Genomic DNA, 23921 nt, shown 5'->3' with positions numbered 1-23921 from the left:
AGAGAGATACCAACCAACAGCTGGTTCATTCCCCAAAGAGTCACAATTACCATAGCTGGGTCAGATCAGTCCTGAACTCCATCCAGGTCTCCCAAAATACTTAGATCATCATCTGCTGCTTTACCAAACATGATACTAGGAAGCTGGATTGGATGTTGAACACCCAGGCCTCCAACCAGCGCCCACATGGCATGCTGGTGTAGCAGGGTTTAACCTGCTGGACTGCAGTGTCAGCCGCAGGCTACCTGTCTGTCTAAAGGGCTTGACGGGGTGAGGTCTGTGCTTTCACCATCTGAAGACACCCCAGGAAGCCATGATCTTTCCTTAAAATTTACTGGGGAGTTTTGGACTAAGCTGTGGTACTTTTTTAAGGACTACAACGCCACTCTCCACACATGTACTTGGCTTCAACCAACCACAACAAACCACCAGCCTTTCCATCTTACCATCTCTCTCTGAAGAAGGCTCAGCAGCAGCAGAGAGGGAGCTCTTTCTCAACATCAAGTCTGCTGGAGCCCTGACCTTCGTCTTCCAGCCTGCAGAACAAACACTGAGGAATGGATTTCTGTTCTTTTTCAAAAACTCAGATCAAGACACTTTGTGAGAGTAGCCCAGGTACCCTGAGACATCTGGAAATGCCTCCGTTTGTCCCTGCGATTCTAAGGACAATTTGGAGAATGCAGCTCTCTCAGCTGACACTTGGTTGGCCTTCCCTACCTGGACTATACCTACCCAGAGCTACCTTCTGGTCCTCCAGGGTTCTAACAAGAAATCTGTTGAGGATCTTAGGGAGAGAGGATGATGAGAGATCCCTTCCTCTCAGCTCTTTCAATGTGAAGAATGTGCCTGGTGGTGTCAGGGGCAACAGAACACTTGGTCAAGGATACCAGGATGCCAGAGAAGCTGTAATTTCATTCTGACATCTATCATTCCGAGGTTCTAGGAAATGGGACGTGTATCTAGATTGTAGACAATCCAAGGTCTTAAAGACCCATCAGTTGTTAACACTCTTTAAACCAGAAATGAAAAGGCCATAGGTGATACTATGTGTTTTAATGTTCAAAAAATAAACCTCAATCTGTATCACCAACCTAAGAGAAAAGCACTTAGGGTCTTTGATATTGTTTAAGAGGAAACTTGTTGAGAAAACCCCAAGGATTAGCTGTGGCTGTGATTGGTCCCCACCTGTCTCTGACCTCATAAGGACCAATTGTCATGAAATACAAATTCATGCCAGTACCTGCTGGACTGCCATTGGTCCCTTTTCTATCAGTCTTCTGTGTGGCCTGCTTCTCATGTTGGATAATACTCTCCTTTTAAATTCTATCAACTTTAACTTGATATCTATAATGGGAAATTCAGGTTAAAAATGAACAATATGCATTGAAATGTATATTTCTAGACATTGGCAATCCCAGATCAATGGTAAAAAGCACTAAAATACACACAAAGTTTTTTTTTTTTTTAAACTTAATTCAACATGATAGTGGAAGGCCCACTTAGAGAAATTGGGCAAGAGAAATAAAGGACCTCCAAATTGGAAAGGAGGAAGTCAGACTGCCTCTTTGGCAAATGACATGATCTTAGAAAACCCCAAAGGTGCAATCAAAAAGATGATAGAACTAAGACATTCAGCAAAGTGGCAGGCTACAACGTTGAGGTTCAAAACCGGTAGCACTGTTATACACCGATAGTGAATTATCTGGAAAAGAAACCTAGAGAGCAATCCCAAACCCAATAGCTACAAGAAAGAAAAAGAAAAAAACCCAAGATAAATGTCATCAAGGAGACAAACTATTTTTACAACAAACCTAAAAATCATAGATGAGAGAAATTAAAGAGTATTTTTAAATTGGGGAGTAGCATGCAATACTTGTAGCTTTTTGGGCTACAATACACCATTCCAACACACGTACACAGCACAATCTGATCCTACTAGACAATTAGCCTTCCCAGAGATCTTATTTCTTTATGGTTTTGGGGTCCTGTGCAGGGTCCTGTGGTTCAGCCTCAAAGATCCCTTTCATGCAGAGCAGGCCTAGTGGAAACTGTCCGTGTCCCTTCAAACTTCATGATCGAACTTCAAAGTCGATGCTACAGTAAAAAAAGGTGGGGAACACAGGACTAGGGTTCCACTCTCTTTTACAGGATGAGTGAGTTTCTTCTCTAAAAAAAAAGACAATTATTTATTTACAGAGAGTGAAGGTGGGAAGCAGACAGAGAGTGTGGGGAGAAAGAGAGAGAGATAGCTTCTATCTGCTGGTTTCCAAGCATAATTTGGAGAATGCTGACACTTGGTTGGCCTTCCCTACCTAGACTATACCCACCCAGAGCTCCCTTCTGGTCCTCCAGGGTTCTAATGAGAAATCTGGTGAGGATCTTAGGGGGAGAGGATGATGAGAGATGCCTTCCTCTTGGTTCTGTCGATGTGAAGAATGTGCCTGGTGGTGTCTGGGGCAACCGAACACTTGGTCAAGGTTATCATGATGCCAGAGAAGTTGTAACATCGTTCTGGGACCTATCATTCAGAGGATCAAGGAAATGGGATGTGTATCTTGTGTGTAGACAACCAGAGGTCTTAAAGACCCAACAGTTTTTAATCACACTTTAAAGGAGAAGTGAAAAGGCCATTGGGGCATCTCACATGTTTTAATGTCTCAAAAAATAAACATCAATCTATCACCAACCTAAGCCAAAAGATTTTGGAGTTCTTGGTTTTTTTAAGTGGAAACTGGCTGAGGAAACCCCCGAGGATTAGCTGTGGCTGTGATTGGTCCTCGCCCGTCTCTGACTTCATAAGGACCAACTGTCATGAAATGGAAATTCGTGCAAGTCCCTGCTGGACTGCCATTGGCCCATTTCTCGCTCTGACTTCATAAGGAGCCCTGTGATGACAGAATTCCACACGCCTATATAAGCGGCTGCGCGGCCCAGGTTTTTGTCCGCTTTGCCAGGGAGCTATTTCGGTGACCTGTGTGACTTGGACCCATCTTTGCGTGCGCTTGAGCTGGTTGTTGGTGGTGTGCTGTTTTGTTTGTTTGTTTGTTTCTTGTTCTATTTGGTTTTTTCTTTCCCCCATTTGGATTTAGTTTGTTTTTTTCCTCCTATTTCTTTTTTTGCCCACTTTGTCCTTTTTTTGCAGTTTTTTTCATTTTTGGCTTCCCCCTTCTTTAGCTAGACAGCGCGGGTAGATCTCTGAGTGTTAGTGTAGCTATTTAGTGTTTGTTGTTTTGGAGTTTTTCTGGTTTTTGTTTTCTGTTTTGGTTAGATAGGGCTTAGTCTTGCCACTGTGTTTGATTAGTGTAGTTAGTATAGGTAGTGTGGCACCGTAGTCAGATCAGCAGGTAGTCCCCTTGTTGTCCCTTTCTTTTGTTAGTTATTGTAGTTAGGGTAGCTCCTTAGGTAGTGTACATGGACAGGAACAGTAGCCAGAGCAGAGCAGAGAGTGTAGTTAGGGACACCAGCCTGGAAGGCCATGAGGAACCTGCTGCCATGGCCAGCCATCAGCTTGGTCTCCAGTTGTTGTCGGTCCTGGGCCAGGGCAGCTACAGCACGGTGCTGCTGGCCCGTCAGCCGTCCAGCCAGCGGCAGGTGGCTGTGAAGCTGTTCAGGGAAGATGCGAGGCAACCCTTCAGCAACAGGCGGGTGCAGCAAGAGGCCAGCATCATGCAGCTCCTGAGGCACCCAAATATCGTGGAGCTGCTGGAGGTGGGTTGTGTCGGCCATTACCACTGCCTGGTGATGGAGCTGGTGGACGGGGGCGACCTCTACCAGCACATGTTGAGCCGCGGCAGCTTGCCAGAGCCCGAGGTCGTGGTCATGTTTGATCAAATCCTGGCAGCCGTGAGCTACTGCCATGCACAGCGGGTGGCACACAGGGACCTCAAGCTGGAGAACCTACTTCTGGACTCTCAGCACATCAAGCTGGCGGACTTTGGGCTCAGCAGCCATCTGCCCGAGGGCGAGCTGGTGCAGGGCTTCTGCGGGACCCTGGAGTACAGCGCTCCTGAGGTGTCCCAGCCGGAGCCCTACAATGCCTTTGCCTCGGATATGTGGAGCCTGGGGGTCATCCTCTTCGCCATGCTGGCGGGGACCCTGCCCTTCATCGGGGAAGACCAGGCAGAGGTGCGGGACAGCATCCAGAGGGGGAGCTACGAGCTCCCGTGTGCGGCCAGCCCAGCCCTGGAGGAGCACCTGAGCTGGCTGCTCAGCATGGACCCGATCGACAGGCCTACAGCGGAAATCGCCCGCCAGCTATGGTGGTTTGAGAGAGCCCTGGCCGAGGACGTGACCCTGGTGCAGCCCCTGGGGGTTCCCAAGGACCCAGAGGCCCAGGAATACCTGGCGGGCCTGGGTCTGCTTCCGGACGCTGGAGCCTCGGTGCCATCTGGTCCTGGAGGATCCAGCCGGATGTCCCTGCAGCTGGACTCGCAGCCCCTGGAGCAGGTAGAGCCCCGGTGTCAGAGCGCGGGTCTGTTCATGGTCTCCCCGGGTTTGGGGGCAAGAGAGAGGTCCAGCGTGCACCTGTCCTTCTCACCTGCCTTCCCCTGTCACCTCAGGGACACAGGGAGCCCACGGCAGAGCCTGAGTGCAAGTCCAAGGCAGAGTCGGATTCCGAGGCAGAGCTGGAGTCCCGGTCGAAGCAGGAGTCTGCGTCGCAGCCGGAGTCGGAGTCGCCACCTCAGCCTGAGCCGGATCCTGCAGTGTCTGCCCCTGTGCTGGCCTCTCCCCTCCCTGGACAGCTGCAGGAGAGGAGCCCTGGTACCAGCCCAGCCCCCGAGCCCGTTGCTGTGGTCGCCCCCTCCACCCCCAGCCCCAGGAGCAGTGGGGACCCATCGGTGCCAGAGGTCCCAGCAGCTGAGCCTCAGGAGCCTGGGACCTCAGCATCGGCCTCTGTCCCGAGCAAGGGCCGGCAGGGGCTGGGCAGGAGGATTGGCAGGAGCATCCTCAGATTCCTCCTGCGTGCCTGCTGCCTGCCGGCCCCAGCCCGCAGCCCTGGCCCCCGCAGCCGGAAGGTGACCCCCAGGTAGCCTGCCTCGGCATGCAAGCTGAGCTGCCTGAGGGCTCGCATTTGCTTGAGACTTTTCTGTTTCTCATCAATAAAAATCACAGTGTACTTTATCATGGAACTGGTCCTGTGTGCTGTCTTGGGTCCCTGTGTGCACCTTGGCATGGTTGGATGGAGTTGACTACCAGATGGATCTCCCCTGGACAAGTACGGTCCCATCTCGTTGCTCTGGGGCTAACACAAAGGCTGACCTCCTGGACCTGAGAAGAGAGCGATGGTTCCCAGAGGCTGACTGGGGGTGGGGGTGGGGGGGGTAGGGAAGGGCGGTGGAGGGGGTGGATGGTGGAGTGTGGGGGGTGGAGGTGGAGGTGGGGGTGGAGGGGTGGTAGGGTGTTTGTGGTGAGTGGGTGGGGAGAGGCTGTGGAGGGGAAGGGAGTAGAGGGAGGGGAAGGATAGGCTCAAACCTGCTTGGTTGCTCCTGCACAGGAAGGAGGGTCTATGGATCTGTGACACAGCAGGGATGTTCTAGTCATTAGTGATGTGCATGAAGGCAGAGCTGAGAGTGTCCATACCAGTGTGCACCTGAATTGGCAATGAAGAACAAGACCCCACCCTGAAGGCCAAGGACTCTGACATCACAGTGTACAGGATTGCCCAGGTGTGGACTCACAGCTACCGGTGGGAGCTGGGCAGGAATTCCAACTGTGGCCTGGGTTCAGCTGAGGACAGAGGCAGGCCATGTACCAGGGGTTTCTCTGTAGGTGTTCAGGACAGTGGGTCACCTGGCTCATCGTGGCCTTCCAAAGGTACCTGTGCAAAAGGAAGTGAACTTAAAGGAGGGTTACGGGCTGCCTTCCAAGGAGAGGGCCCCTAGGGCTCCACCCGATGAAGCTGTGGACACAGAGCATGCCACACCCCAATGCCGGTTTGTCTTTTCCTCCATGTTTCTGGGGATGGGAGAGAATTCTTAGTTAAAAACCCTGTCTTTCAAATCTGAAAGTAACATGGATGCTCCGCCAAGATGGATCACAGCAGCCCTTTTGCTGTTCTGCTTCATCCTGGCACAGAATCAGGGCTGTGAGTGCTCCAGCTTCAGCAGGTGGTCAGGCCATTCTTGGAGGCCTAGGGAAGTTACCGGGAAAAGTGACTTCAGAGACATCTCAAGGTCAGCCCCAGGAGGGACAAATGGTTCATGGTGATCCTGACGGGATAAGGCTGTGAGCCCTGTGCAGGGCAGACACTCTGTGTGAGCTCCCTGCACATATGTGACCTGGCTACTGTTGTCAGAGGTGCAATGGGAACACAGGTCCTGCTGGCATGTGTGCACCTGCCCCAAGTCCACAACACAGTGACAAGGTCAACAAGAAACAGGCCCTGTAGGGAGTCACACTGCCCTGTTGGCAGTGCCCCCAGGAAGCTTGTTTCTCTTAAACTTGCTGCTGCTGGGCCTTTCCTCCCGATCTGTTCCCTTCCTGGGAGCTGTGGCTTGGAACAGTCCTGGGAGGCTTCACCATGTCCCACCTTCAGGCTCCCTCAACCCTGGGTGCCAGAAGGGAGACTGATGGTGAAACACAGCAGCCCAGATGGGCTGGTGGCTGGCAGGCAGGTCCCAATGCTCCAGTCACCTCCATGAGAGGCAGTGAACGTGAACTCTGGGAAGTGCCTCAGGGGCTTTCTCTGGGGAAGTCTTTCCTTTGCAGTGCCCTACAGTGGTCATGGCCAGGTAGAGACCTGGGTCCCCCCATCCAGGTGAGATTGTCCTTCACCCTGAGGGCAGGGCTGGGGGACAAGAAGCAGGCAGGAATGGGGTGGCAGGCTTGTTATGCTCATCTGTTCCCGGGTGTGGATTTTCTTTATTCCCAGCAGCCCAAAGTGTGGACTCCCAGCATTGCTGTCCTTCAAATATATGCCAGGCTGTGTTCCTTTCAGGGCAGGATACAGCTCCTCCTCTGACATTGGGGACCTTCCCTCACCTGCCCCCCTGCCCACCTTCCCTCTGCACACATTGGATGGCCTTGTTTGGCACAGATCCTGGGCCACCTCTGGGCCAATGCATGTGCTCTTTTCTCTCTGAGAAGCCAGCAGGCTGAGGTCACCAAGCCTGAATCTTGGAACTGCATCTGGGTCTCCCATATTGGGTGTCAGGACCCAAGAACTTGGATGTTCACCTGCTGACTCTCAGAGTGCGTGTGAGTAGGAATGCAGAATCAAAAGTAGTGCCAGAAGTAGAATCTAGCCACTCAGGTATGGCATATGTGCATCCCAAGTGGGGTCTTGACATCCCCAGACACCTACACCTCTCTCAATTTTATTTAAATTCTAATGAACTATATCTCAATGCTGCTATAGAGAACAGTGCTTTTCTGTTTTTGAATCTTTAAACATGCACTGCATGCAAACATGATTCCATCTATTGCAATGTCAGGTATTACCTACAGAAATCGTACACTTGGGCTTTTTTTCAAAAGTCTGTCCAAGAGACACCAACAATCCTTTCATCCACTGTGCAGTGGTTAAGGGATTAATTAAATAGTAAAATGTGACAATATTAAATTTGTATACACCTAATTACAGGGCACCTGGCTACTTAAAATAAATGTTAATGAATATAAAGGGAGTTATAGACTCCCATATAATAGTAATGGAGGACTACAATATTTCATTTTCAGCAACAGACAGATCAATCAGACAGAAAATCAGCAAGGAAGCAACACAGATAATTGACACTATAGACCAAAGGGACCTGACATATCTACAGAAATTTTCATCCTACAGTTGCAGAATACACATTCCTCTTACCAGTGCATAGAACTTTTTCTAGGATAGACGAATGGTAGGCCATAAAGCAAGTCTCGGCAAATTAAAAACATTGACATCATACCATGCATCTTCTCTTATCACAATGCAATGAAGCTGGAAATGAGGACCAGATTGCTTCACTGCTGAATTCTACCAGACATTTAAAGAAGAACTAACTCCAATTCTTCTCAAGCTATTCGAAACAATTGAAAGAGAGGGAATCCTCCCAAACTCCTTCTGTGAAGCCAGCATAATCTTAATTCCTAAACATGAAAAAGATACAATAGATAAAGAGAACTACAGACCAATTTCCCTGATGAACATAGATGTGAAAATCCTCAACAAAGTACTATCCAGTCAAATCCAACAACACATTGAAAGATCATTCACCCAGACCAAATAGGATTCATCTTAGGTATGCAGGAATAGCTCAACATTCACAAATCAATCAATGTGATACATCATATTAACAAATTGAAAAATAAAGTCATATGGCTATCTCAATAGATACAGTGAAAGTATTTGATAAAATACAACCTTTTCATGATGAAAACTTTAAGCAAATTGAGTATGTAAGGAACATTCCTCAACACAATTAAGGCAATTTATGACAAACCCATGGCCAGCAACCTATTGAATGGAGAAAAGTTGGAAGCATTCCCACTGAGATCTGGGACCAGACAGGGTGCCCACTCTTACCATTGCTATTCAGTATACTTCTGGAAGTTTTAGTCAGAGCCATCAAACAAGAGCAAGAAATCAAAGGGATACAATTGGGAAGGAGGAAGTCAAACTATCCCTATTTGCAGATGACATGATTCCATATATTGGGAATCCAAAAACTCCATTAAGAGTCTATAGTAATTCATAGAAGAGTTTGGTAACATGGCAGGATATAATATCAGCACACAAATATCATCAGCCTTTGCATGCACAGACAATATCATGGCTGAGAAAGAATTTCTAAGTTGAATCTCATTCACAATATCTATGAAAAAAATCAAATACCTTGAAATAAATTTAATCAAGGATTTCAAAGATCTCTATGATGAGAATTACAAAAGATTACAAAAAGAAATAGAGGAAGACATAAACAAATAGAAAAATCTCCCATGTTCATGGATTGGAAGAATCAATATCATCAAAATGTCCATACTACTGAAAGCAATTTATAGATTCAATACAATCCAGATCAAAATACCAAAGATATTCTTCTCAGATCTAGAAGAAAAATGCTGAAATTCATATGGAAACACAGGAGATCCCAAATAGCTAAAGCAATCATATGCAACAAAAACAAAGCCAGAGGCATCATAATTCCAGTTTTCAAAACATGCTATAGGGCAGTTATAATCAAAACAGCCTTGTGGCCGGCGCCGTGGCTCAACAGGCTAATCCTCCGCCTTGCGGCGCTGGCACACCGGGTTTTAGTCCCGGTCGGGGCACCGATCCTGTCCCGGTTGCCCCTCTTCCAGGCCAGCTCTCTGCTGTGGCCAGGGAGTGCAGTGGAGGATGGCCCAAGTGTTTGGGCTCTGCACCCCATGGGAGACCAGGAGAAGCACCTGGCTCCTGCCATCGGAACAGCGCGGTGCGCCGGCCGCAGCGCGCTACTGCGGCGGCCATTAGAGGGTGAACCAACGGCAAAGGAAGACCTTTCTCTCTGTCTCTCTCTCTCACTGTCCACTCTGCCTGTCAAAAAAAAAAAAAAAAAAAAAAAAAACAGCCTTGTACTGGTACAAAAACAGATGGATAGAACAATGGAACAGAATAGAAATGTCAGAAATCAATTTATGCATCTACAATCAACTTATCTTTGACAAAGGAGCTAACATCAATGCCTGGAGCAAGGATAGTCTCTTCAGCAAGTGGTCTTGAGAAAAGTGGATCTCCACATGCAGAAGTATGAAGCAAGACCTGCACCTTACACCTTATACAAAAATCCAATCAAAATGTATTAAAGACCTAAATCTATGACCAATATCATCAAATTATTAGAGAACATTGGGGAAATCCTGCAAGACATTGGCATAGGCAAACAGTTCTTGGACAAGGCCCCATAGGCACAGGCAATGAAAACCAAAATTGACAAATGGGATTACAACAAATTGAGAAGCTTCTGCAGTGCAGAGGAAACAGCAAAGTAAAGAGGCAGCTGACAGAATGAGAGAAATTATTTGCAAACTATGCAACTGATAAAGGATTAATAATCAGAATTTATAAAGAGCTCAAGAAATTCAACAACAAAACAAAAAACCCAGTTAAGAAACGGGCAAAGGAGTTAGGCATTTTTCAAAAGAGGAAATCCAAATGGCCAACAGACACATGAAAAAGTGCTCAGCATCATTTGCTGTCAGGGAATTGCAAATCAAAACCACAATGAGGTTTCACCTTACCCCCATTAGAATGGCTTTCATACAGAAATCAACAAATGATGGCTAGGATGTGGGGGAAAAGGTACCCTAATCCACTGTTGATCAGAATATAAACTGGTATAGCCACTGTTGAAGGCAGTATGGAAATACCTGAAAAATCTGAATATAGATCTACAATATGACCCAGCCATCCTTGGGAATTTACCCAAGGGAAATGAAATCAGCGTATCAAAGAGTTATCTGTACTCCCATATTTATTGCAGCTCAATTCACAGTAGTTAAGGTACAGAATCAACCCAAATGTCTGTCAACTGAACTGGATAAAGAAATTATGGGATATGTACAGCATAGAATACCACACAGCAATAAAAAAAATTAAATCCTGCCATTTGCAACAAAATGGATGAAACTGGAAAACACCATACTTAGTGAAATAAGCCACTTCCAAAGGACAAATACAATATTCTCTCCCTGATCCATGATAACTAACAAAACACCTAAAAGGTAACCTATAGAAGTGAAATTAACACTTTGAGATGCAATGACTTTGAACAGCCCTTTTCTCGGCTATTGAGGAACAGTTTTTTTATACAATTTGTTAAACTCTTTACTTAGTATAAAGCTAATCATATGCATATAAAGTTAATTGAAAATATATTTTAGTAAAAAACAAGAATGGAAATAGGAGAGGGAAGGAGAAGGAGGGTGGGAGGGCAGGTACAGTGGGAAGAATCACTGTATTCCTAAAGTTGTATTTATGAAATGCATGATGTTTTTATTCCTTTTTTAAAAGATTTATTTTATTTATTTGACAGACAGAGCTACAGAAAGAGGTAGAGACAGAGAGAGAGAGGTCTTCCATCCGCTGGTTGACTCCCCAGATGGCTGCAATGACCAGAGCTGCACCGATCTGAAGCCAGGAGCTTTTTCGGGGTCTCCCACCTGGGTGCAGGGGCCCAAGGACTTGAGCCATCCTCCACTGCTTTCCCAGGCCATAGCAGAGAGCTGGATTGGAAGTGGAGCAGCCGGGACTTGAACCCATGCCCATATGAGATGCCGGTGCTTCAGGCCAGGGCTTTAATCCGCTGCTCCACAGCACCAGCCCCAATGTTTTTATTCCTTAAATAAAAGTTTCTGGGGGAAAAAACTAGCAAACAAAATAGTATTGTGTAAGTCAGGATTCCCAATGTAAGACTCATCTACATTAATAAACAGAAGTATGTGAGTATTGACTAAAATGTAAATATATATTGTTTAAGACTGTGCATCAGACTTTAATCTCAGTTTTACCTGGTGCAGCCACCCAGAGTCCTGAATGCAAGGGGACAAATAAAGCGAGAAAAATTCCCATTTTGGGTCCAATCAACTTTGCCTGTGACCACTGTGCACTGCCTGTGAATCACTGTTCTTTAGGGGAACAAAGAGCACAGAGAAGGACAGGGTTTGGTTGGCCCAGCACTCTCTGCACCTAGCAGCCTGCTGGCCCTTGGCACTGAGCAAGGCATGAGCTGAATGGTTGCCTAATGGTTGCCTAAGGAAGTGTGCATTTTTTTGCCTTGATTTTCTATTTTTTTTTTTACTTTACTTAAACAAAAGGAAAATCAATGTCTTCAAGATCTGAAAGTTTACTATGAACAAGTTAGTTAATGGTTTTTCAAAGGTAATTTAGAAATTCAGGGTGACGTTTCTTAGAATATTAATGTTTTAGCTCTTGGTTTAAAAAGTACAGGCATAGATTCTAAAAAAGAAAAAGCCAAACACACTTGACCTGCAGAAGTCTATAATCTGAGATTGGCTGGTAGAATACCACTGTTCTGATCCTTCTCCACTAGTCTAGCCCTCTCTGCTCCTGCAGGTTGCTGGAGTGAATGCATTCTTGACCCAGAATGAAATGTTTCTTCCACTCATTTAAAAGCTGCTTAAAAAATAACGATTTTGCTTTTAGCAGTGTCGTCCTCTGAAATACTCTGCTGATTCACAAAGCTGTCTGAGAAATTCATGATGTCGCTGCAATATCAGCTTGAATGAAGATAAAGTATCCATTTGGAGATCAGAAAATTTACTTTATTGGCTACAAGGCTACTCCCCTTTGGAATAAAGAAAGGCAGTCGAAAATCTATTAAGCCTGAGTTATCTTCTGCAGATAGCATCTTTTCTTGGTGCAATTAGTATTTCATTTTAATTGTGCTGCTATATAATTTCTTGAGAAAAGATACTCGGCGTGAACTCTGAACAATTTTATTTTATTTTTTTACTACAATAAACTATTTTTTCATAGAACACTTTCCTACTCTTTGCTGGGTTGCGAAAGGGGGTGTTAAAGGAAGGTAGGGCATAGGTTCATTGCTTCCCCCTTACATCTACTTCTTGTTGCCATAAAAGGAAATTGATATCTGTGCTCTTTGTGGTTGAGCTGTATGCTGTAGTGCCCAGCAACTAAGAGTCTGGTTGGATTGCATTTATGAGGCTATTTCATAGGTAGTCACTGGAAGCATGTGCTTCCCTTTTAACACAATGAAGCTAGTTCTTCCACTTGAGAAAAATAACATCCCGTACACTTTTCCATGGTATTTTATTTTTTTCATCTGGTTTTACAAACAAACCATCTCCAACTGTTCTATGTGGCCTCTTTCAGTTCCCCACCTGGTATCATTAATTAAGCATTCAATTTAGCACGTGTTCCATGTGAAAGGTTTTTGTTGTTTATTTCACTTTGCTATGCTAGTTGAAATCTACACAAAGCATCCTCTTCCCTAGGCATTCAGCATGTTTAGGGAAAGGCAGAGAGTTCAGTGCTCGAAGAGTTTTGGCAGTGATACCTTTTCACGGAGGAAGGCTGAGGGCCTGGACTCTGGAGGTGAGCCTTGGGGGTGGGACTTGCCAGGCCCAGGAGACAGCATTAGCAGGGAGTGTCCTAGAAAGAAAGCGCGGAGAGTTGCAGAAGTGAGGAGTCTTGTTGTTCCCGTGATGAGCCACTGAAGAGACTGACAGTGCATGTGGGAGCCAGGCTACTGAGGGTTGCTTCAGCCAGGCTGCTGAATGAATAATTAAAATGTTAAACATTATCCCTGGAGCAGTGGGGAGTCATTGGAGGTTTCTAAAGAACAGGGTAAAATGCTCTGACTTCAAGTTTAGGAAAGTAATTCAGTAGCTTTGTTAGACAACAAGTGGGAAAGCCAAAGATAGAAAACACAAGAGAAATCCTAGTTAGACCTTGCAATAGGAAAAGAGAGTCATTTTTTTACTGCTTTCTTCACAGAGAAGTATTGGGAGTTTTTCAATGGCAGTATCTAGCTCGTGTCCTCAAAGTCAGACGGGAGCAGCTTCCTTCCATCACGAGTCCTTCCGTGCCCTCTTTGGAGGGACTGTATCGTGCCCTTGCCAAAGTTTGTGTTTTGAAGTCTTAACCTCCAATGGGATAACTTGGGATGCAGATCTTCTTAAGGGTCAGGCCCTAACTTGACAGGACAGTGTCCTTTCAAGAAGAGGAGGCCTGCACCGTGGCTCAATAGGCTAATCCTCTGCCTGCGGCGCCGGCACACCGGGTTCTAGTCCCGGTCGGGGCGCTGGATTCTGTCCCGGTTGCCCCTCTTCCAGGCCAGCTCTCTGCTGTGGCCTGGGAGTGCAGTGGAGGATGGCCCAAGCACCTGGGCCCTGCACCCACATGGGAGACCAGGAGAAGCACCTGGCTCCTGGCTTTGGATCAGCACGATGCACTGGCCGCAGCATGCCAGCCGCGGTGGCCATTGGAGGGTGAACCAACAGCAAAAGGAAGATCTCTCTCTCTCTCTCTGTCCACTCTGCCTGTCAAAAAAAAAAAAAAAAAAAAAAAAAAAAAGGAAGAAGAAGAAGAGGAGACTCTCTGTGGGTGGACACAGGGAAGACCACGTGAGCATCCAGCAAGATGGCGGCCCTGGGGAAGCCAGCCCTGAAGGCACCTTTGGCCTCCAGAGCCACAAAAACTGGATCCTGCTGTTCAAACAGCCCATCTGAAAGTGCTTAGTTATGGAAGCTGGACGTGACTGACAGGCCAGAAGCAAACCCTTCTTGTCTCCAAGTTCCGATCGTCCATGCTGCCTCTCTGTGGGTATCTGCTTCTCCAGATCTAGGGCTGAGAACCTAGAGCGCATCCAAAACAGCATCAGGGTTCATGGCAGTGTAGACAGAAACAACTGGATTTGTCAAGTGTGTGAGTTTCAGATTTATAATTTTATCTGTAGTACTGTATCTTCACGGATTGTAATTGTATCTGTAGGACTTGCTCTGTCTTTATGGTAATTTGTTGCATAGGGCCTCTTGACTACAAGGAAGCACCTGGGTACCTGTCACCCCTTGTATAGTTTTCCATGATGGACCTGATTTCAGTTAGGTCTGGTGTCACTGGTGCCCATGCACTGTTTTCAGTGGATGCTGTCTCACTGTTTTTTTTTTTTAATCTGCCTCTTTTCCATTCCATGGTGTCATAATTGTTCATGTGTCTCAGATTCAGTCTTTAGCTACTGTTCCTTGTCTCTCACTGTTGTTTTTAGCTTAGAGGAAGTGAATTGCTCCTAAGATTTCTAGTAAAACTGTGTTAAACAAAAGAACATAAGGGGAAGGGGAGCAGGCATTTGGCACATGGCTTAAGACACTGCTTGGGACATCTGCATCATGTATCAGTGTCTGGGTTTGAGTCCCAGCTCCACTTTGGATTCCTGCTTCCTGCTAATGCCCACCCTGCGAAGCAGCAGGTGATGAGTCAAGTGCCTGGGCGTCTGCTGTCTACAAGGGAGACCTAGATGGAGTTCTGTGCTCCTTGTTTGAGCCATGGCTGTTGTGGACCTTACAGGAGTGACCCACAACAGATCTCCTGCTGTCTGTGTGTCTTTCTCTCTGTCTCTCAGATAAAATAAATAAATAAAAAATTAAAACAAATTAATGAAAAACACCTAACATTTTAAAATCTACAGTCCTGGGGCCGGTGCTGTGGCACAGTGGGTTAATGCCCTGTCCTGAAGCGCCGGCATCCCATATGGGTGCCAATTTGAGACCCGGCTGCTCCACTTCCAGTCCAGCTCTCTGCTGAGGCCTGGGAAAGCAGAAGATGACTCAAGTTCTTGGGCCCCTACACCTGCATGGGAGACCTGGAAGAAGCTCCTGGCTCCTGATCAGCGCAGCTCTGGCCATTGTGGCCTACTGGGGAGTGAACCAGTGGATGGAAGACCTCTCTCTCTCTCTCTCTGCCTCTCCTCTCTCTGTGTAACTCTGACTTTCAAATAAATAAATAAAGGGGCCAGCACCATGGCTTACTTGGCTAATCCTCCGCCTGCAGTGCCAGCATCCCATATGGGCACTGGTTCTGTCCCAGTTGCTCCTTTTCCAGTCCAGCTCTCTGCTGTGGCCTGGGAGGGCAGTAGAGGATGGCCCACGTGCTTGGGCCCTACACCTGCATGGGAGACCAGGAGGAAGCACCTGGCTCCTGGCTTCGGATCAGTGTAGCTCCAGCCATAGTGGCCATTTGGGGGGTGAACCAACGGAAAAGGAAGACCTTTCTCTCTGTCTCTCTCTCTCTCTCCCTGTCTAACTTTATCTGTCAAATAAATTTTAAAAAATACATCTTTTAAAAAAAATCTACAGTCCTATGCCTTCAAGTTCCATTTATACAAACGCCTTCTGGATAGTTCCAGCTGAATGTCCTCCTAGCAATATCATTTATTTTTGTAACTTTCTGTAGTTGACAAAGCACTTTCATATACATAATGCCATTTTTCTCTCAATATAAAAATTTATTTATTTATATATTTATTTTATTCATTTTGGGGCTAGAGGGACACACACACAGATGTATAAAGAGAGATCTCATCTGATTCACTCTCCCGAATGCTACAATTCACTCTCCCAAAAGCTACAGCTATGTGGGCCTGGCTGACACTGGGAGTGAGGAACTCAGTCTGTTTCTTCTACATGGGTGGCAGGGATCCACTTCATTGAGTCATCACTAGGGTGGGCATGAGCGGAAAGCTGTGATTTGGAGCAGAACCAGGACTTGAATCCCGGTTCTCCAACATGCGATGCTCACATCCCAACAAACATCTGAGCAGCTAGGCCCAGTATATACCCCTCACTTGATGGTTTTAAAGTAGGGGGTATTAGTTCCATTTTATGTGTAGGACACTGACTCTTAAATATTAGTTTTCCATGCCATTAGGTCAATCATACAAGCAAGGAAGGTTCAGATGTCCAACAAAGAAGCCCAGAGCTATTTAAATGTCAAAAGATGATCTAGGCAACTCTGAACTGGTCAAGACACATAGAAAAAGGAACTTTGAAATGTTATCCGTATTACCACAAATGTTCTTCTTCAAATTTTTCCATTGATAGTACTATAATTCCTTATTCTTTTTTCATTAAAGAATAATTTATTTATTTACTTATTTATTATTTCAAAGGCAGAGAATGACAGAGAGAAAAAAGAAGAGACAGATAGATATCTTCCATTTACTGGTTCACTCTCTCCAAGTGGCTAAAACAGCTGGGGCTGGGCCCAGGAGGCAGGAACTCCCTCTGGGTCCCAAGTACTTGGACTATTCTCTGCGGCCTTCCCAGGTGTAAGTGCAGGGTCCTGGGCCAGAACCATAACATTTGGAACACAGATGGGCATTCCAAACTGAGGTGCAAGCACCCCAATTATCGGCCTATCTGTTGTACCACAACATCCACTCCAGCACTATTATTGTTTAATCAGCCTGTGATCAAGGCTGGTATTTGAAACCTAATCAGAAACTGTTGAAAATGTGTTAAAAAAAAAAAAGAATAAAAAGAATGGTTTTTAAAATTGACTCATGTATTGTCTTTACTAAACCCCCTGCAGAGTCATTAATGTCTCCATATCATTGGTTCCTACTGCATTCACCAAACGAATTAGGAGAAAACAGGAGAAAGAGCATGAAGAAAGATGGATTTAGTCAGAAATAGCTTGTCTCTTACAATCCAGCGGGGCAATGTAAAAGATATTTAAAGATAAATTTATCTTTAAACAAGTACAATAAGAACAAATCTTTGATTTTGGGTTCTGTATTGTTTTCAATTTCCAGAAAACAACTATTACACAAAATAACATCATATTGTCATGTAGTCTCTCATATTTGTATTGGTCTTTTTTTACCGATTAAACTTATGTTTAAAAAACAGTGGCATAAGATATCATTAGCGGGTATAATGATGTAGTTTTAAAGATTTAGGAAGTAATATTGGTAACTAGTGACAATAATATAAGGAAGACTGAGCATGTCATAATCACAATGAATGTTTACTCTGGTCTGGAGACCATTTCTTATTTGATCATGCTTGGAAAATATAAAATGTCAGAGCCATTATTTTTTATTAACTGGATCTGGCATGGGCAGAAATAGTAAATTGAACTATCTTTTCTTGTGGTGAGCATTAAGAGAAATAGAGTTGAAAAATACTCAGACTTAACATACATCAATATAGATCTTAGAGATGAGTGAAATTAATTTTTAAAAGAATTTTTAATTTATACATGAAAATATCAGGTAATTTTGGTAAGATGCTAATAACCTGCCTTGTCACAAAAGGAATAGTTTGTATGTCTGGCTCATCACAATTTTAATTGTAAATCTCAGGAAATGCAGAATATGACAATTAAGTTAGGAAGTGCTCAATGGATTGCAGAGTAGTAAATTTTATTAAATTTCTTCATAAAATAACATTGACAAATAATCTAATACAGAACTGTTTGTGCATTACTAGGTATTGCTGAAGGAACAAATAGGAAGCTTCAAACTCACTCAGAAAATGAGTTCTACTGGTTTGTTCTCAGTCATTTATGTGTTATTCTGTGATATGATTTAAAAGTTATTTAGTTCTCTCCAGAAGGAAGTATGGCTTTAAAAGAAGCAACACATTTAATAGCAGTACATTGTAGAATGTCAAGTAGAAATCCACATTAGCCTAACATTTTAACGGAAAAGAAATTTGAATGAATACACAGGAATAGAAAGAACATGAGGACAATTTGATGTAAGATGTAAACTAGAAGATTTTGGAAAACGTAAGTGAATTATTTGGGGATTTCTCTCCTCTTTCTTCCTGAGTTTTGATGGTGTCAGAAGGTTAAAACAGCATTGTTTTGTAGGATGTGTTGGAAGAGCATTATGCACAACACATGTATTTCCTTTTGATATGAATCAGTACTGTCTCTAGGAAGGTCACGTCCAACTTTCACTAGTAACAAGAATCACACAACCTATCAGATTCAATGACTTAGCTTAATAATGAGATATTTCATGCCACGACATTTAAAAATATTGTCTACTACTATCTAAACAGGAAACCCAGAGTGGTGTGAATGCTGTCTTCATCATCCCTTCCTATCACTACCATTAGATATTTTCAAAGTAGGGGAAATCCGCTTGTCAGCAGAAATGGTTGCTTTCATAGAAGACTCACACATTATGTACCCTCATGGGTCTATCCCAGGTCTTAGAATGCTGTGAGGTCACTGCTGCATGGGCCAGGAGGCTGTGGAAGGTCAATAGAAACCCAAAACACTCCTGCATACCCTGCATGCTCATCAGACACTACTCTCCTTAACATTTAAATGCATATGGATATGATACTGTGCAGAAAGTGTATCAACTCTGATTCTACAGTACAGATCACTTACTATCTCAATGGCCCAAGACTAAGAACACACTTAAATCTTGTGATTTTTCTTGAATTCACCTTAACAATGGAAACACATGAATGCCATACATGTTGAAATTCAGGTTGCCTCTTGGGACAATAGTTCTTGAAGGTAATATTCAGTTATTTGGGCCACAGATTACCAGAATTAATCCAAGTTTCCATGGTTTTCTGTATCATGGTCTCCATTAGATATTAAGCATGATGCTTGCTGTCATCTTATCTATGGCTTGGCTTTGCTTGAACTTGATACAAGGTCATACATCTCATGGGTCTCAATAAATGCGTAAATTCTTCAAACATTTCAATCAAGCAGTTGAAAATGATTCCCCAGATTTTCCCTATGTTTTGCCAAAAAAGACACAAAAATAAGAGTAAAAAAAAAAAAAAAATCCCACAGGTGAAAAAAGCATACATGAGCAAAACAGGAGTAAGACAAACAAAACTGGGTTACAAGAAACCCAACAGAGAAGACTGATTAAATTATGTATAATGAAGTGTGTATAAAGAGAATATATACTTAGAAACATTTTGTATTCTTGGCTGGATTGTTTTACCTTTTATATATATATTTTTTTATTTTATTATTTTATTTTTTTTTATTTTTGACAGGCAGAGAGGACAGTGAGAGAGAGAGACAGAGAGAAAGGTCTTCCTTTTGCCGTTGGTTCACCCTCCAATGGCCGCCACGGTAGGTGCGCTGTGGCCGGCACACCGCGCTGATCCGATGGCAGGAGCCAGGTGCTTCTCCTGGTCTCCCATGGGGTACAGGACCCAAGGACTTTGGGCCATCCTCCACTGCACTCCCTGGCCACAGCAGAGAGCTGGCCTGGAAGAGGGGCAACCGGGACAGGATCGGTGCCCCGACCAGGACTAGAACCCGGTGTGCCGGCGCCGCAAGGCGGAGGATTAGCCTAGTGAGCCGCGGCGCTGGCCTACCTTTTATATTTTTGACGTTGCATGGACATAACCAAAATAAACTTTCATGAATAAAAATAAAAAAAATACATGCAGTCACAGGAGGGTTTTGGTATTTTTGTGGACTTTTTGGGAGATTTTAGCCACATCTTGTAACACACAGGATTCTATGAAGAAAACTGCTCCCTAAGTTCTGTTCTGAATTCCTCCTTGGCCAAATAGCCATACAATTATCTCCTTACTTATCTGTCATTTTCATGATGTCCAGGTAACTCTACCTTTGCTGTTTCCCCATAACTTTCTGGATTTTCCTCATTAGTGTTTGTGATTTATCTTGCAGAAACATGTGATTCTGCCATAGTCCCATACTGAAGTGTCTGGTTGGAGTCCCAGCTCCTGTTCTGACTCCAGCTTCCTCTTAATATGCACCCTGAGAGGCAGCAGGTAAAGGCTCAAGTACCTGTGCCCCTCTGGGAGACCTAGATTGGGGTCTTAGATTCCGGCTTTGGCCTGGTCAGCCCCAGCTGTTGTGGGCATTTGGGGAGCGAATCAGTGCATGGATGAGGTCTGTCTCTCTGTCTTCCAAAAAATATATATTTTTAATTAACTAAAAACATAGTTCCTAAATAATTGACTCTCAAGGTAAAAGGGACCACTCCCTGTGGAAGCAGTTGCTTTTGGCTTATCAGTTTTTCTTTGTCATCTCCCATGGCCTGGGGCGACTGCCTGTCTTATGAACTCATCAGCACTGATTGTTGGTACAGTCATTGAAATCCTCCCCTGGGCAACTAGTCCTCTCCCATGTACACTGCATGTTATTTAGCATTTCCAAAGGGCACAAACAATGGAGTCAGTTTAGAAGAAATCGCAATCACCCAGACAAAATTAATTCAAGCTGATAACTCTGAATAAACAAAATGGCATTTACAATGATTCTATCACATGCCAAAAGCTCGGAATTATGAGAAAAGAATGATGTAAAGCGGAGAAATGAGGAGAAGGAGGTGAGAAGGAAGAGACAAGGGCAAGGATAGGAGGAAGAAGAGGAGGGGGGAATGAAGATGATGATGACAACAACATCCCAATCATGTGTATGTCTTCTGCTCAAAACAAGATCTGTTTCAAAATTTCATATCTTGTTTCCTTCTATAAAATTGTCAGAGGCAGGCATTTAGTGTGGTGGTTAAACTGAATGTGGCATCTGCATCTCTTATCAGAGTGACTGGTTTGAGTCCTGGCTTCTCTGCTTCCAATCTAGCTTCCTATGACTGTACTCCCTGGGAGGCAGCAGGTGATGGCTCAGGTACTCTTGATCCTGTCACTCACATGGGAAACGAATGGGTTCTCACCCCCATGGGAGACCTGCATTGAGTTCCAGACTCCTGGTTTCTGCCTAGCTCCTACCCAGCTGTTGGGGAGTGAACCCATGGATAGAAGATCTCTCTCCATCTGTCTCCTGTCTCTCCGCTTTTCAAATGCAATGAAAATAAACAGATAAAAATTTAACAACAATACACATTTACTAAAATTTGGAGACCTATCTTCATGAGGGTAAGAATAAAAGTTGAGTGGGGCCTCCCCAGGGGCTGTCTGCTGCTCTTTCAGGACCTGTGGGCAAAGCAAGGGAGTGGTGGGAAGTGGGTGGTCTTGCTGGGTTTGGGGTCATGGCCATAAAATGGGTGTGAGAATATAACGATGGCACATGTAAGGCACGCAGAGCGGTTTTCAATGAGTCTAGTGGGCCATGAATTGTGTGAGAAAGAGAGAGAGAGAGAGAGAGAGATATCATTGTTGGGTCAAGTACAGATCTGTAAACTGGAAATCTCTCCTTGCTTTGGAACTAATATTTTTATAGTAAAATGAAGGCTGTCTTAGGCTTGGATCTTAATTCTAGCATTGTCTTTTATTAGCCATGAGGTCATTAGCAAGTCACTTAAACTATTCAAGCTTCAGTTACCTTATCAGTAATTTGGAATAACTATCAAATTTGCTAGACTATTGGTTTGATTGAACATGCTTGTAAAGTATCTGTCATTTCTTGAGACCTATTAGGTACATTGTACATTATTATATGTTCTAAAACAATTTTTAAAAACTTTGTAAATATTTTTATGACTTGAATAAAATGTAGTTCAACTGGTTCCTCTAAAAAATGACAGTTTAAGCATGACAACAAATCATTAAATTTCTTTCTACTCTCCTTACTCATGCCACTTTTTAAAGGCTTTTATTTTTGTCTAATCCAAATGGTAAATTATGTTAAAAATTATTCTCCCCTCCTTTTTTTTTTTCTTAAAGATTTGATGTTCAAAATCACAGATTCACAAATTTTATTCCAAGGTTGGGCAAAAAGCTTAAAGACAGACCTTGGACCACTTCCTTATCACCCGCAGCTCAGTTTCCCTAATTCTACAAGAGTGTTTATAATACTTTCAGGCAGGACATCAAGATTAATTCGTGAAGGCTGCAAAGTCCTTTAAGCATGAAAGGTTGCATGAGATAACAGGATAAATACTGATAATATCCTGCTAGAGGAGCCACAGAAAAGTAGCTAAGAAAAACAAATCACACTGCTTGGTATGAAATTGAAAATCACTAATGGAATGAAAATCCGTGCATTCGCAGAGCTGTGCTGCTCTTGGAGGATGTGATGCCAGGTCATTTTCCACGGTTGTAATTGCTCCGAGCAACTGATCTTTACAGCTGTGCCCCGATGATCATCGTAAAACGGCGCCCGAGACCCGCATTATCCACTATTGAACAGTAAATGGTATCGATCTGCTTCTCTGGGTTCATCACTCATCAAACTCCTGAAAGTAATTCACGACACAATTAACATTAATTAACTTTACAAAATCTCTCCAATTCTGCTGTTTCAAGACTTCAGACATGGGAGAAAGTAAAGCGTAACTAACAAAACAGTTGTGATTCCTCTTGTGAGAGCCATCAATTAGGCAAAGTGAAAGATTTCTAAATGTTTATAACCCTCATGGATCACTTGCCACTCCCCATTCCCTGTGAGAAGAACTGTTTATCCCTGTACTGCACATCCACTTTAAACCTGAGAGCGGAAGTTCCCGAATTTCTGTCAGAGTAAACCAGGAGTCCAAGTGATTGCTGGCCCCTGGCCCTTACAGAAACGCCACACAAGAACCTCTGGAGCATTCCAGGGGACTTGACCTTGTCTTTCTCAATGCCATTTCAACAGAATTCTCTGACAGAACTCGTGCTTCTGACCTCAAATCTTAGTGGTTAACAGAAGCCGACTTTAGATATTGATGATAACAACAATGTACAGCTCAGGGGGTGCAAATCTCTTCACCTGTATTCAACACTTACATAAAATAGATGTTTGCATAGTTTTATTTGAACTTACTAGTATGGTAATTTTTACCTTTATTCCAATCACCCAAAAGGAACTGCTCATTAATGATGAAGCTAGTGCTCAAATTCAGGTCCTTTTAAGCCTCCATCTCTGCTCTACTGGCAATAAAGGTAGCAAAGCTGAGTATTTACCCTGTGCAGACATGACAGTTATTACACTTGGAAGAGAATAGGAAGGATGTTTCACAGTATGAGCTCTCAAAGAGAACCCAGACGATTTTTCTTTGCTGTGGAAGAGCCCTGTGGCAAAAGGCTAGAGAAGGTGGCTACGTCTGCTTGGTAGATATGAATTCACCTCCAGAAGTGCCAGCCAGCTACCAAGTGTCCTGGAAGGTCTTGTTCCTTCTAGGTAGTCAGGTTTGAAAGAAGGCAGTTCTTTGTTCTAGTGAACACACCCACAAGTTACCAACAGCTTCACAGCAATGGAGTCTTGTTTCTATACGCCTCAATATTTCTATGGTGCCTCCTGTAGGATCTTTGGATTCTAGATATTTACTTTCTTACTACCAATTTAAAAATTTATTTATTTATTTGAAAGAGTTTTGGAGGAAGAGGCAGAAAGGGCAGAGAGAGAGAGAGAGACAGAGAGAGACAGAGAGAGAGATTTCCCATCCACTGGTTCACTCCCGAAGTGGCTCAATGGTGTGGGCCAGGCTGAAGCCAAGAGACTCATACAATATGTTTTTGTTTCTTTTTGCATTTTCTCCATGTATTACCAATTTCAACACTTTCTTTCTCAACAACAGGCTCTC

The 23921-nt window shown here is 44.1% G+C and overlaps 1 protein-coding gene across 1 annotated transcript; it reads left to right on the top strand.

The window, feature by feature from the left end:
- The first annotated feature begins 3411 nt into the window (after nt 1-3411).
- LOC133749359 (testis-specific serine/threonine-protein kinase 3-like) lies at nt 3412-4268 on the top strand. The gene is made up of 2 exons (XM_062178532.1): nt 3412-4125; nt 4176-4268. The coding sequence occupies exons 1-2, from the start codon at nt 3412-3414 to the stop codon at nt 4266-4268; spliced, it is 807 nt and encodes a 268-aa protein (XP_062034516.1).
- Nucleotides 4269-23921: the final 19653 nt, after the last annotated feature.

The sequence above is a fragment of the Lepus europaeus genome, chromosome 20, assembly GCF_033115175.1.
Source record: "Lepus europaeus isolate LE1 chromosome 20, mLepTim1.pri, whole genome shotgun sequence".
NCBI classification, from domain to species: Eukaryota; Metazoa; Chordata; class Mammalia; order Lagomorpha; family Leporidae; genus Lepus; species Lepus europaeus.
Note: the sequence above shows the minus strand (reverse complement) of the source record. Positions and strands in the feature narration are given on the sequence as shown.

Coding starts and splice junctions, on each gene's coding strand:
- LOC133749359 (XM_062178532.1), top strand. CDS start 3,412: ATGGACAGGAACAGTAGCCAGAGCAGAGCAGAGAGTGTAGTTAGGGAC. Junction 4,126..4,175: donor TCGGGGAAGACCAGGCAGAG/GTGCGGGACAGC, acceptor GTGTGCGGCCAG/CCCAGCCCTGGAGGAGCACC.